Here is a 17698-nt window from a genome sequence, read left to right as displayed (position 1 = left end):
CAGCCAAACATCTATGTAACTTAATTCTTTTATTGGTTTTACGAGACAGGGTTTCTCTGTATTGTTTTGGAGGCTATCGGTCCAGCCTGGCCTCGAACTCACAGAGATCCGCCTGCCTCTGCCTCCCGAGTGCTGGGATTAAAGGCGTGCGCCACCACCGCCCGGCGTAACTTAATTTTTAAAGTGATTTCAGCTTATTCTGATTCACGTTGCTTCCCTCCAAGGGTGGTTTCCATAGGGGAGTGGGGGCGGGGAGTTGTGTCCAGGGGGTTTGGGACTATGTGGAGACATTTTTGATTGCTGCTTCTGGGGAAGTTGTCACTGGCATTTATACAATGTGTGGGGTTACCCCTACAAGACAGATCAAGCCCTAAATGTCAAGAGCCCAAGGCTTTTTGTAGCATATGTTGCTAAATGATTATGATCTGATGTGCACATGTTATAAATGAATACATTTTGCATGTCATGGTAAGAGTGCCCATGGTTCCCAGCTTCATAGGCTAAACAGCTGAAACTTTCCAGGAATATTTGTAATAAAATATTTTAGCTATATTTAAAATGAGCTAATCTTCCCCTTAAAGTTTATTTATACCAAATTACTTTAAGTTTTTTTCTCTAAAGCTGATAAAATATTTAAGTTCAGATCTTAAAGTTAGCAGTACAATCTCAAATTTATTTAACATTTTGCATCCAGTAGTTTTTTGAAGTAAAACAGCAAGCTGGACACACATTAATGTGTTTTTTTACTTTTGGATTAGTACCAAATACTTACACAATGTCTAAATACACAGTGTTGCTGAACGGGAATAAAAGCTTGGTTGTGTTACTGTGTCCTTAGCACTATTTAATATCCACCACACCTTAGAGGCTGTGCTGCAAAAAGAAAAGTTAGGGGGCCAAGAGCTTCAGGTACGTGTCCTGAGTCCCCTCTGTCACGCTTGTAAGACTGATCCTTGGTGCTTCTGGAGTTCTCCAAACACAGCAGCATATCAACAGATGATTATGGATACGGGCCTCTCCACTTGCTTAAGTCTATGGATTGGAACAAAACAGCATTTCCAGTTGACAAAAGGATCCACAGGTAATGTGCTGCCTCTTACATAAAGCTTCTGGGAGTTAAACCAATAAACTGCAGCAAGGAGAAAACTGTTGACAAAGTAGAGCCAGGGGACATTCATTTCTACATATGCTGGGATCTCAACTCCGAGCGACAGGGTGAGTACCTGAAGTGCTACAAAGGGAAACCAGGTCCCAAAAAAGCACACGATGAGCCTGGGTAAGAGTGCTTCTCTAGACCTCACAGGGTAACCCAAGTGGGATGGGAAAGGAAAGTAGAGGATGGTCTTGTTCATATACGATGTTATCCTAATTGCCTGCACCAAGGCAACAACTTCTGGCCATGAAATCAGAAAAGCCACCAGTAAAACCATTAGCATAAACAATGATAGCCAGTAACTCTGAGTGCTGACATAGGAAGGGCATTGGTACATAGAAGCCCTGTGTGTCTTCAGGCTTTGTGAGATAGCTGGCTCTACCAAAACGTAAGCAAAGACTGAAGTCCAAATTAAAATGACTGTCAAGAAATAAAATAACTTTTGCCACTTAGATGAATGCTTGGTAGCTCTACATAGATTTAAACAGTGATCTATACAAGCTAGTAAGCAAACTGGATAATGCAAAAAGCCATAAGTGAAGGAAATGATTTGTGTCAGCAGACAGATGTGGTATTTTGTAAACCTAATACCTAGAACCACAAAGTCCCTAAAGTAGGACAGAATGGAAATGTTTACCAACAGCAGAAGGTCAACAAATGCTAGTGAAAAGCAGAAATACTCCATGAAACTCCAAAAGGTGGCTTTCCTTTTCATTCCTAGGATGAGGATATTTAATAGTATTTTCCCAAGTATGATCAAGAACAACAGACAGTTAGCATCTAGGGGCTGCTTTGACTGGTGTAGCAGGTGCTGAAAAGAGCAGTTCTCTGAAGAAAGAGCTGTCATTTTCAGTTAGATTTCAAGACTTTGATCTGGTGAATACACAGGACAAGAAACAGCTCCACTTTATTTTCTTTCCCTGCAAAAAGAAGAAAAACCTTCTTATCATGGTGCTGTCTCTACTATAAGACTTTACATGCGTCTCCATTTGCACAAATTCATGACTTGTGAGTGGAGTGAAGCAGCATTACTAAATGGATGCACAGACGATGATCTCTCCTAACACTATGAATAGAGACCAGGATCAAACATTTTGAACTGTCTTTAAATTTACATAAAAATGTGATTTCTCTATTACGTGTGGTCTTTATCGACTTGTAAAAGAGATACTTGTATTTACCTCAGCCAAAACATTAGAAGAAACACAGGTTCAGGGAATTATCAATTGCTTGAGACAACCTCCCTTTTTGTGCTTTTGACAATGAAATTTAGAGGTTATGTTTAGGCATTATTCTGAATAGCTATTTTCACATTTTTCTATCAAGCTTTTTCTGAAGCTCAAAAATAGCTGGGTTGAGGCCGGGCGGTGGTGGCGCACACCTTTAATCCCAGCACTCGGGAGGCAGAGGCAGGCGGATCTCTGTGAGTTCGAGGCTGGGCTGGACCGATAGCCTCCAAAACAATACAGAGAAACCCTGTCTCGAAAAACCAAAAAAAAAAAAAAAAAATAGCTGGGTTGAGAATAATAGGAACCCACAACATAGCAGGCTTCCTCTTCGGGACATGCTTGTTTAGATATGGCAACTGGATAGAGAACACAGAAAAGAACAGGATGGAGCATGGGCACCTGAGAACATAAATACAAGAGCAAAGGGCAAGAGCTGAAGCTTGAGTGTCAAATGCATGGGCAAGTGGCAAAGAGGCCAGAGAGGAAGAAGTTGAGAAAGGAAGATTCCAGAAACAGCCTTTGAAGAAAAACACATTGGGGGATAAAGTTCATTGCCTAGAATATGCAAAATCCCTCCTGGGTTTGATCCCTGGCACCCCATCCCCCCTATAAAAACCCTGAACAACAACATATATATCAAATACACACAACAACAACAAGAATAATTAAGTCCTAACAACAATCTGAGGAATGGGTCAAACTAACACACAGTAGGCAAATCATTAAGATGTACTGCATGCAGCCATTAAAAATATCAAGTGGGGTGGGACGTAGCACAGTGGCAGTACATCTGCATTGTGTGCTCAGCCCTAGGGTTGATCCCTTATACAAAGCAACACTTTTGGCTTATTCAACTAGGAAGATTTAGTTTTCTAGTGAAAAGCACTTTTTCTACTTGCTGAAAATTCTCACACACTAAAACAATGATAAATTTCTACAATATTTTAGGTGAAATTCGAGGTATAATATTAAGCAATATATAGGCATAGTGGCATGTATGTTGAGTCCCAGCTCCCAGGAGGCACAGACAAATGGACCTCTTGAGTTCAAGACGATCCAGACCAGCTAGGGCTGCAGATATCTCATATTAATAACAACGATACACTTGAAAGCTTTAGAAAAATAAGAACAAACACCCAAAAAGGGTAGAGAGGAAGAATTAAACTCAGAGGTGAAATTAATGAAATAGAAATAACAAAAATACAAAGAATCAATGAAAAAATGAGTTAGTTCTTTCAAAAAATCAAGTTAGCTAAATTAGCCAAACCTTTAGCCAAATTAACCCAAAGAGAAGGATCCAAATTAATATTAGAGACAAGAGTGACATTACAGCAGACACTGAGGAAATTCACAGAATCATAAGGACATGCTTTCAAAATCTATATTCTACCAAGTTGAAAACAAATGAATTTCTGTATGTGTACAACTTATCAAAGTTAAAAATTGAAATAGTCCCATAATATTTAAAGAGATAAGAGCAGTAATTAAAAAATCTCTCAACTACAAAAAGCCTGGGCCAGATAGAGTTAGTTTTGGAATTTTACCAAACCCTCAAAGAAAAACCTAATATTCCTTAGGTTATTCCATAAAACAGAAACTGAATGGATATATCTGAGCACTTTTTTTTTCATGGAGGTAGAGGAGCTGTAATGTTTCCAATTTGTGTAGCTTCTTTTTTTTTTATTTTCCAGTTTAAATTTAGATAAGAAACAAGGTTGCTTCACAAGTCAGTTCCAGGTCCCTCTCCCTTTCCCTCCCCTCCTCCCGTGCCCTCCCCCCAACCCCCCCCCCATTATCTGCTCATTCCCCCAGGGAGGGTGAGGCCCTCCATGGGGGTGTCCATAGTCTGTCATTTCATATAGGGCAGGGCCTAGACCCTTCCCCAAGAGTTCAGGGTGAGAGTGCACCTCACACTGTTCGATGGGAGTCCAAAGTCCGTGTGTATACTTGGGATGGGTACTGATCTGCTGCCCAAGGCTCAATAGATTACCTAGGCCTCCTCACTGACACTCACATTCAGGGGGTCTTGATCAGTCACATGCTGGATTCCCAGGCTGATGCCTGGGATTCAAGAGTTAACCTTTGTCTGGTCAGCTGTTTCTGGGGGTTAAACTAGCCCAGTCTTAATCCCTTTGATCATCAGTCCTCCCTCTCTGTTACTGGCTTTCTTGAGTTCAGCTCTATCTGAGCACTTTTTATGAAGCCAGGATTTATACCCAAACCAGACAAAGACCAACTAAAGAAAATTAAAGACCACTATTTTCTTAGAAATGTAAAGATTCTCAACAAAATACATGCAAACAGAATCCTAGAACACATCAAAAATATTCACTATAATAAGGTTGGCTTCCTCCCAGCGATGCAAAGGTGGTTCAAAATAGAAGTTAATCAATAAATGTAATCCACCACACAAACAGAATAAAGGACAAAACCACATGGTCATCTTATCAGATGTAGAAAAGGCCTGTGACAAAAACCAACATCCCTTCATGATACATTTTGGAGATGGGAAAAATAGAACAGGAATGATTAAGTGGGGAGGGATTAGGAGGGCATGATAGAGAACAGAATATGGTGAGGGGCAGCTAATACTAAAGGTCTTTTGAGCTAGGCAGTGGTGGTATAGGCCTTTAATTGTGGCATTCAGGAGTCAAGCCAGGAGATTCTGAGTGAGACTAGCCTAGTCTACAAAGTGAGTTTCAGGACATTCAAGGGTTACATAGAGAAACTGTCTTGAAAATCAAAAGCCCCTTTGAAATCACAAGTTTAAATGGAGTTATTCTGGGAATGACAGGCAAAACCCCAACTAGACACCACATACTTCCAAATAAAACCACTATTACCAGGAAGGGTCACCTATTTTTTGAGTTGTTGGTCTATGTATCCATAGATTTGCACTGAAACATTACAGCATATTGGTTGCCCTCTAGAAATTCATGCTAAAAACCCTATTGCTGAAGATACTACATGCTTGAGTCATAGAACATGAAGAAATATATCTGGTATTGGAAGCTTCACCCCTACTGGCTAGCTTTCATACTGTTGGAAGGCACTATGTATATTACCAGAGGAGAAAAAGTAATTGTCTCATCTAGCTATGACCTCTGTGAGCTACAATAACGACCTGCCTGGTAATAGTAGCGCAAATGTTATAGAAGTAACCAATCACATTTTTGTTTGTTTGTTTGTTTTTTGAGACAGGGTTTCTCTGTATTGCTTTGGAGGTTGTCCTGGAACTCCTCTGTAGACCAGGCTGGGCTTGAACTCACAGAGATCTGCCTGCCTCTGCCTCTGCCTCCTGAGTGCTGGCTTAAAGGCGTGCCCCACCAATGCCCAGCCCAATCACTTTTGATTGAAGTTAAATCCTGATCTTCAAGATGGAACCCATATCTCACATCATCAATGAGGTCCAGAACCTGTGGCTAGATGGTCAAGGGCCCTAGTAGGAAACCTACTTAGGGGGAGATCTTACATACCTGTAGTGCTGACCATGCCCGTTTGGGCATGGTCACAGGTACATAGAATGTATGGGAAATAAAAGAGCTGAGGGGAAAGAGACGTGCTCTCTTTGAGTTCTGGTCAAGTCTCGGAGAACAGCAAGTAGACCTTTGATTCTCAGCTTTCTTGGCTTCTCATGTAAGTGACTTCTCCCTCAATAAAGTATCATATGGCATCCAAATCTTGGGTAGCTTAATATTTCCACAATATCTGGTGTCAGGAGTCAGGAAGCAAGTTTACCCAGCCTACATGCGTGGCCTACAGCCCCATGCATCTTGGCAGCCCCGAAGTCCCTCCTAAGTCACCAGGGTTTCCCAACTCAACCCTATTCTCCCACTTGATGCAGTTCTCTTCTGACCCAATGGGGTGCCAGCTCCTTTGTTCTCCAGCTGTGGGATATTCAAGGGATTTGGGGAGGTACACCCAAGCCCCCACACTTGAGCCAAGATAAGACTATTGGTGAGGGTGCTTATGCTGACCCACAAGTTCAGACTGAATATGACAAACACATCTTGTCTTTGTGCCATACAGCAGCTCTGAATGCTTTGGATAAGGTTCATAAACCAGGAGAGAAAATAGAACCCTATTCCAAAGTGGTACAGGGACCGAGAGAAAGGTTCACTGAATTCTTACAAAGATTGTCCAGAGAAGTAGAATTACAGGTAACTGATTCAGAGTCTAGGTGAATACTTACAGAATATCTAGCTCATGAGAATGCAAATCCAGGTACTTTGGCCATTAAAAATCAGATCAGCCCCATTGAAGGAATGGGTCCTCTATACAGCTAACCTTGAATATGAAGATCAAGATACAGGAACTTGGGTAGGAGAGGCACCAAGATGCCAAATGCCTTAACTTGGGTAGGAGAGGCAATCTCCAGAGGTTTAAAAAGACATCAAAATACCAGATGTTTTAACTGTGTTGGAATAGGACATATAAGAAGAAACTGTAGGCAAAGCATTCCTAGAAATAATGCTCCTCCTAGGAATGACTCAAACAGATGGCCTCAACCTTCTGGATTATGGATGAGATGTGGCAAAGGCCGACACTGGACCAATGAATGTAGGTAGACCACAGACAGACAAGGTAACCCTGTAAATCGGGAAACTTATCGGGGGGCCTCTCGAAGGTCCCCATGTCAAAAGTGGTCCAGTCATTCCAGACCACTATGGAGGACAATCTCTCCCAGGATAATTAGAAGATTCACTGTCTATTGTAAAGCATAATACCACTCTGGATGATAGATTAACTACTGAGGATGAATCAAACATAACTGGAGGAAAAAAAATATATTTTGGTAAATTTCCATACAGGATCACAGATCCAAACTAGTAGGTAGGGTAAATAATAAGGTGATTATAGCATTGTAGACACTAGAGATGATGTTACCATCAAAACTCTAAAAACCTGGACTTACAAGAAGTAAATGTTCAATTCTTAGGGATTGGAACCCTATCTCAAGTAAAACAAAGAACAAGATGGGTTGACTGTATAGAGCCAGAAGGACAAAGAGGAAGACTGAGGTCATATGTCACAGATATCACAATAAATCTCTGGGCTCATGATCTATTGCAGTAATGGAATACCCAGATTAACATTCCTCCAGTATCAAATATGAATCATACACAAGCTCTTGGTGGTAGAAAATGTATTGTAGAAAAAAATATTGAAAGGCACTACGGAAAACAGATACTAACCATTCAGGCTGTACATAAACAGAGGAACCAAAAGCCCTACCCTTAAAATGGCTAACAGGGTAGGGCAATGGCCTATGATCTCTGAGAAGCTAGAGGCTTTAGACAAGCTGGTTCAGGAACAGTTAGATGCTGAACATATTGAAGAATCTACCAGTCCATAGAATTCCTCTGTAATTGTTATCAAAAAGAAAAACTGGTAAATAGAGAATGCTCATGGGCCAGACAACCATCAATAAAGTAATTCAGCCTATAGACTCTCTACAGCCTGGGATGCTATTGCCTTCTCTGATACCTAAAGATGGCCTATTATAGTCATTAATTTAAAAAATTGCTTTTTCGCTATACCCTTACAAGAAAGGGAAAATTTTGCCTTCACAGTGCCTACCAATAACAATTCTCAACTAGTTAGAAGATATCAATGGAAGGTTTTGCCACAAGGAATGTTACATAGTCCTACTCTGTGCCAGTATTTTGGGCAAAAACTTTTGGAAGTAATTCACAATTTCCACAATCCATCATTCATATATATATATATATATATATATATCATTAGATCCCATACGGGTCTGCCAGGTCCTCTAGCACTAGGCAATGATGAGATTGATCATTTATTAATAGGAGGCATGCTAGAAGCCTCAGAATTTCATAAGAAACACCATGTGAATAGCAAAGGTTTGAAGAAGAATTTTTGTATTACTTGGCAACAAGCCAAGGAAATAGTAAGAAACTGACTGACCTGATCATTCTATAATCAAACTCCATTACCAGCATGCAGTAATCCCAAAGGTATACATAGAAATGAAATTTAGCAAATTGATGTGTTTCACTTTCCAGAATTTGGCAATTTAAAATAAGTGCACAATATAATAGACACATTTTCGGGGTTTCAATGGGCCACTGCTCTTAGCTCTGAAAAGGCTAATTCTGTTATCACACACCTCTTATAGGTGATGGCCGTTATAGGTATACCTGCATAAATAAAAACTGACAATGCTCCAGCATATGTTTCCAGCAAATTGGAATAGTTTTTCAAATATTATAGCATAAATCATATAACTGGTATACCATACAATCCCACAGGACAAGCAGTGGTTGCAAGATCTAACCACACTTTAAAAGAAATACTCCATAAACAGGTAGGGGAACAAAGACCCCCAAACACAGATTACATAATGCTCTATTAACATTAAACTTTCTTGATGCTAATAAGAAAGGACAAGCAGCTGCTGAAAGACACCGGAGTACAGAAAAAACTTTAGCCAGTGTATTTCAAGAATGTAATGACCTCAGTTTGGAAACCAGGATATGTATTAACGTTGCAGAAGGGGTTTCACCTTTGTTTCTGAAGGAGAAGAAAAGCTTTGGATTCCATCAAAATTGATCAGGAGAAATCTCGGGAGGAGGAAAGATGACAGCTCATCCACAAACTCATATCCCGAGAGGTATATGGAGACCTCACAAAGGAAAGGGAAGTGTTTTGTTCTTGTCTTAACAGGATAACCCATCTCCAAAAGGCAGGACGACACTGAACGTGTAGACACCTAAAGAAGAGAGGATGGCTAGCCAAAAGAACCATGAAACAAAGAAGAATCTGATATTTGGTATCAATGTTTAATTCTCTTAACTTATTATAGTCATATAAAATCTATTTCTCTTTATTTCCTAATACTCTTTTTGTCCCAATTCACTTAAACCAATGCTGACTTTGGAGTTGGATATGACTCTCCTCCTTAAATTCAAGCATGTTGTTAAAATAAAATTTCAGAGTTTCTATATCAAGAAGCCAATTGATGTAAGATAGAAGAAAACAAAAATCTAGGAACTGTCATCTGTTTATACTCGGTTCTTCTCTGAAAGTCTAATTTCCCTCACATACATTTACTGTCTTCCCATTTGTTACATAGAACATACGTGGGATAAAAGAGCTGAGGGGAAGGAGATGTGCTCTCTTTGGTGGAGCCTCAGAGAGCAACGGGTGGACCTTTGGTTCTCAGCTTTCTTGGCTTCTCATGTAAGTGACTTCTCCCTCAATAAAACATCATATGATATGCATACCTTGGGTAGCTTAATATTTCCTCGATACCTACTATTCTGATAAATGGATATATCAATAAAATTACTCCTAATGAATTATTGCTATACTTGTAGAGTAGCACGTCACCCAGCCCTCATCATACAGACCCACAACTGGTCAACATGCAGAGAATGACAGACTGTGAAATTCCTAGCCCTAAATGGACTACCTGTATCTTATCCTTCCTTCCAAGGCTCAGAGAGCCATGTGAAGATGGGACAGAAATATAAGAAGAGCCAGAGGTAGTGAATGAGTTCAAGGAAACGGTTTTCTGGACACAACAGGACAGATGCACATATTAACTCACAGAGCTTGTGATGACATGCACAAGACCTGCACAAACTCAATCCACACTAAATCCTGGGATGGAGGAGGGAATGTCACAAAATCTCATCCCTAGCTGATGAGCTATTGGCATTGTGTTGGTGTCAGGAAAAGGAGAATCCATTTTCTTTCATGATACCTGATATATTGACCAGACTCCAGAGCAAGACCCATGCCCAGAGCTGGTTGGCCAGCATAAACTGGCTTGATATTTTTGTTTGTTTGTTTTTTTGAGGAAGAGTGGGGAGTCCTGGGAGAAAAAGGAAGAATGCAGGAGGGAACAAGTCAGAATATATAAAGTTGGGTGGACAGGGAGATGAAGTAGACAAATGAATGTGATCAAAGCACATTGCATGAGATTCTCAGAGGGAAAAATATCTAAAACATTAATAGCAATATACCAAGTTCATATAAAATTATATATTCGTAAAAGTACTAAAATTATAGACAAAATATAAAAATGGTATGGTAGTTAACACTAGTAGGTGTTTCTGTCTTTTGTAAACTTTACAGAGTAAAGAAAAATGACAGACCTCAGTTGCCTGATGAACAAATAATTTCAAGGGATTAGTGAAGAAACTGAGTGCAAAGAAGCCAGTGTGAGGTGGCTATCAATGTGTTTACAGTGTGGATCATTACTTTCTAGGACTATCACCCTATTGTGCCATAAACTCATGAAGGTATACAGTTTATTTACATAGAATATAAAAACTGTGATAAAATATAGTATTTTATAAATATAGGTATAAAAGAAACTGCAAGTTCTTTTCTTCACTCAAGTTTTTTTTTCCTGTGCTCATTCCAGTTTGACTTGGCCTCTCTGAAAAAGTTCCCTCCCAGAACTAACAAACAAGGACAAAGAAATGTAGCTGTCCACCTGACTGACACTGCATGCTTAATGAGTGGTGGCCCGGATAAGGGAGCCTGGAGGGAAGAACAGACCACACAAAGCCCTCCTTGGACCAAGAGACACTTAACTTAAATCTGAACATGTCAATGTTGGTTTAAAATGGAGGGGAAGGAGGAAAAGGCTGGGGTTCACAAGTATAAAAATCCTGGGCCAGGGTTGGCTCATTGGTAAAGAGCACACTCTCCTGTAGATGAGCTGGCTTGGTTCTCATCCCCCATACTGGGTGACACACAGCTACCTGTTATTCCAGTTTCAGGGGGGAGCCAATGTCTCTGGATTCTATGGGCAGCTGTACTCATGTGCACACAAGCACGCAATTAAAAATAAATCATAAAAATCAGGGCCAATGAGATGGTTCAGCAGATGAAGGCGTCTGCTGCCGAGCTGGGTGACCTGAGCCAAACACAACCCCATGTGACAGAAGGAGAAAAATCAACTCTTTCAAGCTGTCCTCTGCCTCCACACAGGCTGTGGCTCCTCCCAACATACATGAAGATTAACAGTTTCTTTAAAATCCAGCTTTTAAAGTGTATCTTTGGAGAATTCTGTCTTCAGTGATTCTATCGCTTACAACGTCTATCCAGACTGGCTAAGGTCTGGAGTAGCCAGGTTTTCCCAGGGCTCAGAAAGACAAAGAAAGGATTGGCTCTAACAGAGAACTTGTTGGAAGGGTTGGACAGAGAAGAGTCTGAAGCAGAATACATAGGAGAATCACACAACTGGGAGAGAATTCAGGGAATATATGCATCTGGAGGCAGTAAAAGCAATTAACAGGGAGCAGACAAGAAATGAGGGTTTGGGTCCACTTATAGTGCTTCCTGAATATGGCTGTAGAAATCAAAACTTTCAGAGGAGACATTTCTTAGAGAATTTTATATATGTACCCACTTCTCCCATAGTCCACTACAAATATTCACAATTCCAGTATTTTCTCCTTTCAGTAGGTTCCCAGGATGAAGTGAAATCATCTGATACTCTCTGCCTGTCCAAACTTTCCTCTGAGAAGTATCTACAGTGATCCAGAGATATACAGCATAAGTTCCATTCCCACATCTATTCAAGTGCAACCCAGAGAGCACTGCATGGTAGGCCTTTGCCAGATGTCTGTGTCTCTGAGAGCTGCATTGACATCTGGTCCAGCATAGAAGCACTGTCAGACCGGGCTGGCCCCTTCTGTGCTTCCCTATCCACAGCACCTCGTAGTGAGTCCTGTCTGTCCTAGAACTCACTCTATAGACCAGGTTTCACCTGCCTCTGCCTACTAAGAGCCGGGACTAAAGGCACACACATCATCCTGTCTTTAGATTATGGTATACTTAGCATGCTATACTAACATTCCATACTTACTATACTATACTATACTAACATACCATACTTGCTATACTACACTAACACGACATACTTACTATACTGCACTAACATGCTATACTTGCTATACTATACTAACATGCCATATTTGCTATATTATACTAACATACCATACTTACTATACTATACCAACATGCTATACTTGCTATACTTACTATATTGTACTAATATGCTTTACTTACTCTCTTCTTGACTTGAGGTTATTATTTTCATTTTACGTCCTTCAACTGCATTACTGTTGGCTCCTTGTGTGTTGTTTTACTATACCAAAACATGTGAGTAACCTCTGTGAAATGAAACAAAAGTGACCATTAATAGCAGTCATTTTAATAAAGTCTATATGTCCTGTACAAACATTCTGAGACTAGAGGCAGCCCAACTGCATCCCATGTCCGTTTCTTTGAGCAGCAGGGAGGAGGACTGTACTTATATTGACAGTCCACTTGAGATACTGGGTTGGGTACACCTAACACAGCATCTGTTTAAAGAAATTTTGCAGTATAGTGCGGTTTTCCCAGGGTCCACACCAGTAGTTCTTACTATTTGGCTTAAGGATCTCCTATTATTTGTTATAAATATTTTTAAATGAAAAAAAATCACTGTTTTCCCAAACAAACAAACAATTGAGTAAATTTACACTGTTTCACAATTGCTTTAGTGTCTAGCGTAATATCAGCTAAATTCTCATCTGCATTTTACCTGTCTAGATATCACACACACCATATCACTTCTGGAAAATTCTTTGTATATTCTTAAGAATTAGAGAGTAAAAAGGGCTAATAACTTCAAGTATTATCATAATACAACAATTGTACTGCAGAATTTCTCTCTCTCTCTTTTTTTTTTTTTTTTTTTTTTTTTTACAAGACAGAGTTTCTCTGTATTGTTTTGGAGGCTGTCGGTCCAGCCCGGCCTCGAACTCACAGAGATCCTCCTGCCTCTGCCTCCCGAGTGCTGGGATTAAAGGCATGCGCCACCACTGCCTGGCCAGAATCTCATTTCTGATCTCAAGTTTAAAGCACTGACTACAGCACCGGAAGATGGGGCAGTGGTAGCTGCACTGGGTCTGGGGTACAGGAAATGAATCAGTGTTACAACTGTTTGTGTGAGGCTTGAAGAACACTATTCTGAGCCTTATCAGAGGTTCTCTGTACCTTTACTCCTAAAATAAATTCTTAAAATATGGCGCATAATTATGGCCCAAAGCCCAAGTGGAAATGAAGAAAGGGGCCCAATTTTATACAAGAAAGAGCCTTATAAAAACAGGCACCATCCGCCGGGCGGTGGTGGCACACACCTTTAATCCCAGCACTCAGGAGGCAGAGGCAGGAGGATCTCTGTGAGTTCGAGGCCGGGCTGGACTGACAGCCTCCAAAACAATACAGAGAAACCCTGTCTCGTAAAACCAAAAACAACAACAACAACAAAAAACAGGCACCATCCAAATCAAGGGATTCTGTCACTGCTGTTACCCACAGGAGACTGCAATTAGCTGTTGGTTAAGAAAACTTCTAAAATATACACGCAAACTCTTTTTTAAAAGATGATTCTTGCTTGATAGTGGTTTGAAACTTGTTATATATAATTGATAAGGTACAAAACTGAAGTTTCTAAAACATACACAGTGAAGTTACCCATTTTATTCAGTCCTCCAATAGCCCATATTGCCCATCGACACCCAGCCCAGATCATTTCTTCAGATACCCTACACACATACATACCCCACACATGCATGTACACATCCCATATACATAAAATACTGTACATATACATATCCCTCCCCCACATACACGTTCCTAGATTCTTGCTGTTAGGTTGGCCCATGTGGGGTCATCCTTCAGTGTTCCCATCCCTGCCACGTACTAGATAGATGATGGATGGAGGCTCTGTCAATGTGGGTCCCTGAGTGACTGTGGGGCAGAGCCACTGAGGAGTCACAGGTGATGCCTGGTGAGCAAATCTTTGCTGAATTAAGCCACTGAGATTTTGAGATTACCTGTTAAGCCTACCCTGACTGGTGTAATTCCTCAGTATTCTCTGTGTCCTTTGAAAATGTTTTTAACCTCACATGACTTATTTCACAACAGAAAAGCTATAAAGGAAACTAACTTTGAAAAGCAATAATATGAATGTAAGAAAATGGGCTAAAATTGCTATTCAATTTTAGTTTAGGTATTCTAGTAGCTTTTAGGTTTTCTTCTGACTCGCTTTAAGTTCAATGATAGTTTCTCTTACAAACTGAGGACAGAGAGGTAAACACCAATGACAATTAGAAGCTGGAAAATAAAGACATGGCCAGTCTGTGGGACTGGTTTCACTGGTAAATTATAACAAAAGAGAAAAAGGCTTAAGATAAGGCATGGATTCTAATGGGAGGGAAAGTGGGAGGAATCTCTAAAGAGCTGGGAGAGGCGACCCATGATCAGAATATACTGTCTGAAGCATCTACTTTCAATAAAAGAAAAATAAACCCATAAAAAGGGGTTTAAGAGACACAAGTAGGTGCAGTGTGAAGATCTTATTGGATGAGTTAAAGCAAACATGTTCATAGTAAAGTTGGGTGCTAACTAGAAATTTTAGGATACTAAGGAGTTTTAATTTTTAATTTTGTTGTGATCTGTACTCTGTTCCCTTCAAATTCGATGCTGAAGTCTTAAATGACAGTACTCAGGGTGTGACCATATTTCTAGAGTCTTTACAGAGGAAATGGAAATTAAAGAGTTTTAAGTATATATTCTGAATTTTTTTTTTGAGACAGGGTTTCTCTGTATTGCTTTGTAGGTTGTCCTGGGACTCATTCTGTAGACCAGGCTGGCCTCAAACTCAGAGATCTGCCTGCCTCTGCCTCCTAAGTGTTCGGATTAAAAGTGTGAGCCACCAATGCCCAGCAATATCCTAAATATTTAAAAAAGAGTTTACTAGAATTTACCTCAAAATCTGGAGGAATGGGTATGGAGCAGGACTGACCATCTGTGAGGTTATTCTATGTGTCTGTGTCGACTTTAGAATGCTGAGGATATAGCTCAGTAGAGTACTTACCTAGCTTGGGTGAGGCCCTGGGTTTAATACCCATCAACAACCCAGCCCCCTCCCGAAACCCCATCAAAAATAAATAAAAAACTTGTCACCTAAAAACTTTTAAAAGCACTTTGTTCTAAAGCTTGTAAATCTTCTAGGATGACAATCTAGAGGCTGGAAAGCAACTGAATGGCTAGTACATGACAGAGGACCCCAGTGCCCAAAGTGTGGTACGACCTGGTCTAAGGAAACTGTTAGGAACAGACCCTTGGGCTTGGTGACTCGGAGCCGAAAGGTCCCTAGAGCCTTGCCAGTTACAGACTAGCCGGCTTCTGTCTTCTGGTTCTGCTGCTGCCTGCAGTTTCCTTGATGTCACCCAATCCTGACATGTGACTTTACTCACCCTTTAATACACTGCTCTCTCAGCTTCTTCCTGGTGGGACTTGGCACTCGCTGCCTGGCCTCCCAAGATTTCCTTTGGAATCTGGTGGAGCCTGTCCCTGTGGCATCTTACATGTCTGCAGAAGCAGCCTGACATGTATGACAGTGCTGTCTGTCACCAGCCTGACAGCCTTACTGGCATCTGAATGTCTTCACAGTGAGCCAGGCAAGGTACGTACTGGCCAGGACTTTGAGAACCTGGAGCTGTGTGTTTGGCTCACAAGGCTTATAGATAGACACAAGCCTCTGACCCTGACAACTCAGCCTATAAGCCACTAGCACTCAGCAATCAGAGCAGTAAGTCTCTGGCTTTGAGAGTCTAGAGCCATGTCCCAGGTGTCTGACTCCAGGAGCACAGTTCTAAGTGCTGATAAGTTTATGGCTTTGAAGTCCCATCTCGTACACTTCCCCCACTCAGCACCTTAGGCTGCGCTTGTGCTGTTCCCACCAGAGACAGCTCCTCTGCTGATTGACAACTACCTCCATCCAGTCTTTCACACTTAAGCTCCTGTACCATTTTGACAAAATAGCTAAATTTAAATTTTGTCCTGTTCTCTGTCCTGTAGCTTTTACACAGGTTTTTCAACACCTTCTGCATGTATGTGCATGTTGTATATGCTTCTGTGCACCTGGGTGTGGGTATGTTTGCCTGTGGGGGTGCACATGGAGGCCAGAGGTTGATGTCAGGGTGTCTTCCTTAACCATTTTTCCACTTTATTCTTTGAGACAGGGTTTTTCACTGAATCTGGAGCTCACTAGTAAGCCTCATGACCTGAGTTTGATCCTAAGGACCCATGTGGTGGAAGGAGAGAACCAATTCCTCTGTTGTCTGACCTCCTGGATACCATGGTGCATGTGTGTGTGCATACACACATGCATGCACACACACACAGATAAACGTACTTAAAAAATAGTAGCAACATCTGGAAGGTAAGGCTTATTCTGGGGACACTTTACATCAAAACAATAACACTTCTCATGCTCAGGTGCACATAGTGTCTAAAATCATGGTGATCATCATTGCTGAGAAAATGATACAAGTCAACTGTCAGAAAGAGACCTTCCATTGCCACACAATGGGGTAGCATGCCCCATCACTGCTAGTCTAGTTCCCTGGACCTATGTCACCTTGCTCTCCAGCCATAAATATGCACCTTCTTTATTTCCATTCCCTCACGATCCTGGAAGTACATATATCTAAAGTTGACTGTGATAGGTTAACAGAATTTTGGGGGGGATATGCAGAACCCTTGGGCCAAACAATTCTACCTAAATATATATATGGTACTTTTGAGTTTATGGATGTAAAAAATTTTGTGGATGGCATGTGTGCCTTTTTAAAATTGCATTTAGTTATTATGCATACATGAGCAGATGTGTGTATGCCACAGGATATGCAGTGGTCAGAAGACAATGTGTTTGGCTTTCTACTTTACCCTGGAGACCCTGGGGGCTGTCAAGCACCATTCCCCACTGAGCCATCTTGTGCACCTTTTACCATACTTCTTAAGAGAAAATTTCCCACTGAATAGAATTTGCTATCTATGCTAGACTGCTGACTAGAAAGGCTTGCAGCCAAGGTTCCAGAGAAAATCTGTGTGGTTAGGCAATGTGCAAAATTATGACGGTGAAGCAGAGAAGACCCCAGGTCTTAGAAATACCACGACCTTATTGTGTCTGTCAAGGAAAGCTACAGGCAACAGGGCTGTAAGGATAGGCCTGCCCAAGCCCATAGGAAATCATATCACGCCACCATGTGTCCCAGACACTACTCATGGAACTATAGGATTTGCTGTCCTCCCTGCTGGCTATTGGCTTTGGGAAACCTCGCAAAACCCCTGGTTGGAATGGGATTGTTTAATCTGTATCACTATTTAATGGGAACATGTGACTTGCTGTCGTGATTTTTACAGGGCCTTACAGTTAAGAAGACTTAGCCTTGAGTCTCATAAGAGACTTTGGACATGGAGGTTTGAATTGTGTTGG

General features: G+C 41.0%; 1 protein-coding gene across 9 annotated transcripts in view; it reads right to left on the bottom strand.

Annotated features, from left to right (window-relative positions):
* Nucleotides 1-652: 652 nt before the first annotated feature.
* Gpr160 (G protein-coupled receptor 160) overlaps nucleotides 653-17698 on the bottom strand; it is a 42806-nt gene continuing 25760 nt past the window's right edge. For 6 of the 9 annotated variants that reach the window (XM_040754571.1, XM_040754572.1, XM_040754573.1 and 3 more), the window contains 2 exons: nucleotides 12436-12539; nucleotides 653-2073 (listed from right to left, as the gene is read on the bottom strand). In XM_040754571.1, the coding sequence (XP_040610505.1) occupies nucleotides 990-2000 (1011 nt within the window). In that variant the 5' untranslated portion in view covers nucleotides 2001-2073; nucleotides 12436-12539 and the 3' untranslated portion in view covers nucleotides 653-989. The remainder of the gene's footprint in view (nucleotides 2074-12435; nucleotides 12540-17698) is intronic. The other 3 variants (XM_040754576.1, XM_040754578.1, XM_040754577.1) reach the window with 1 other exon arrangement.

Source organism: Mesocricetus auratus, unplaced genomic scaffold (assembly GCF_017639785.1).
Source record: "Mesocricetus auratus isolate SY011 unplaced genomic scaffold, BCM_Maur_2.0 Super-Scaffold_100011, whole genome shotgun sequence".
In the NCBI taxonomy this organism is placed as follows: Eukaryota; Metazoa; Chordata; class Mammalia; order Rodentia; family Cricetidae; genus Mesocricetus; species Mesocricetus auratus.
Note: the sequence above shows the minus strand (reverse complement) of the source record. Positions and strands in the feature narration are given on the sequence as shown.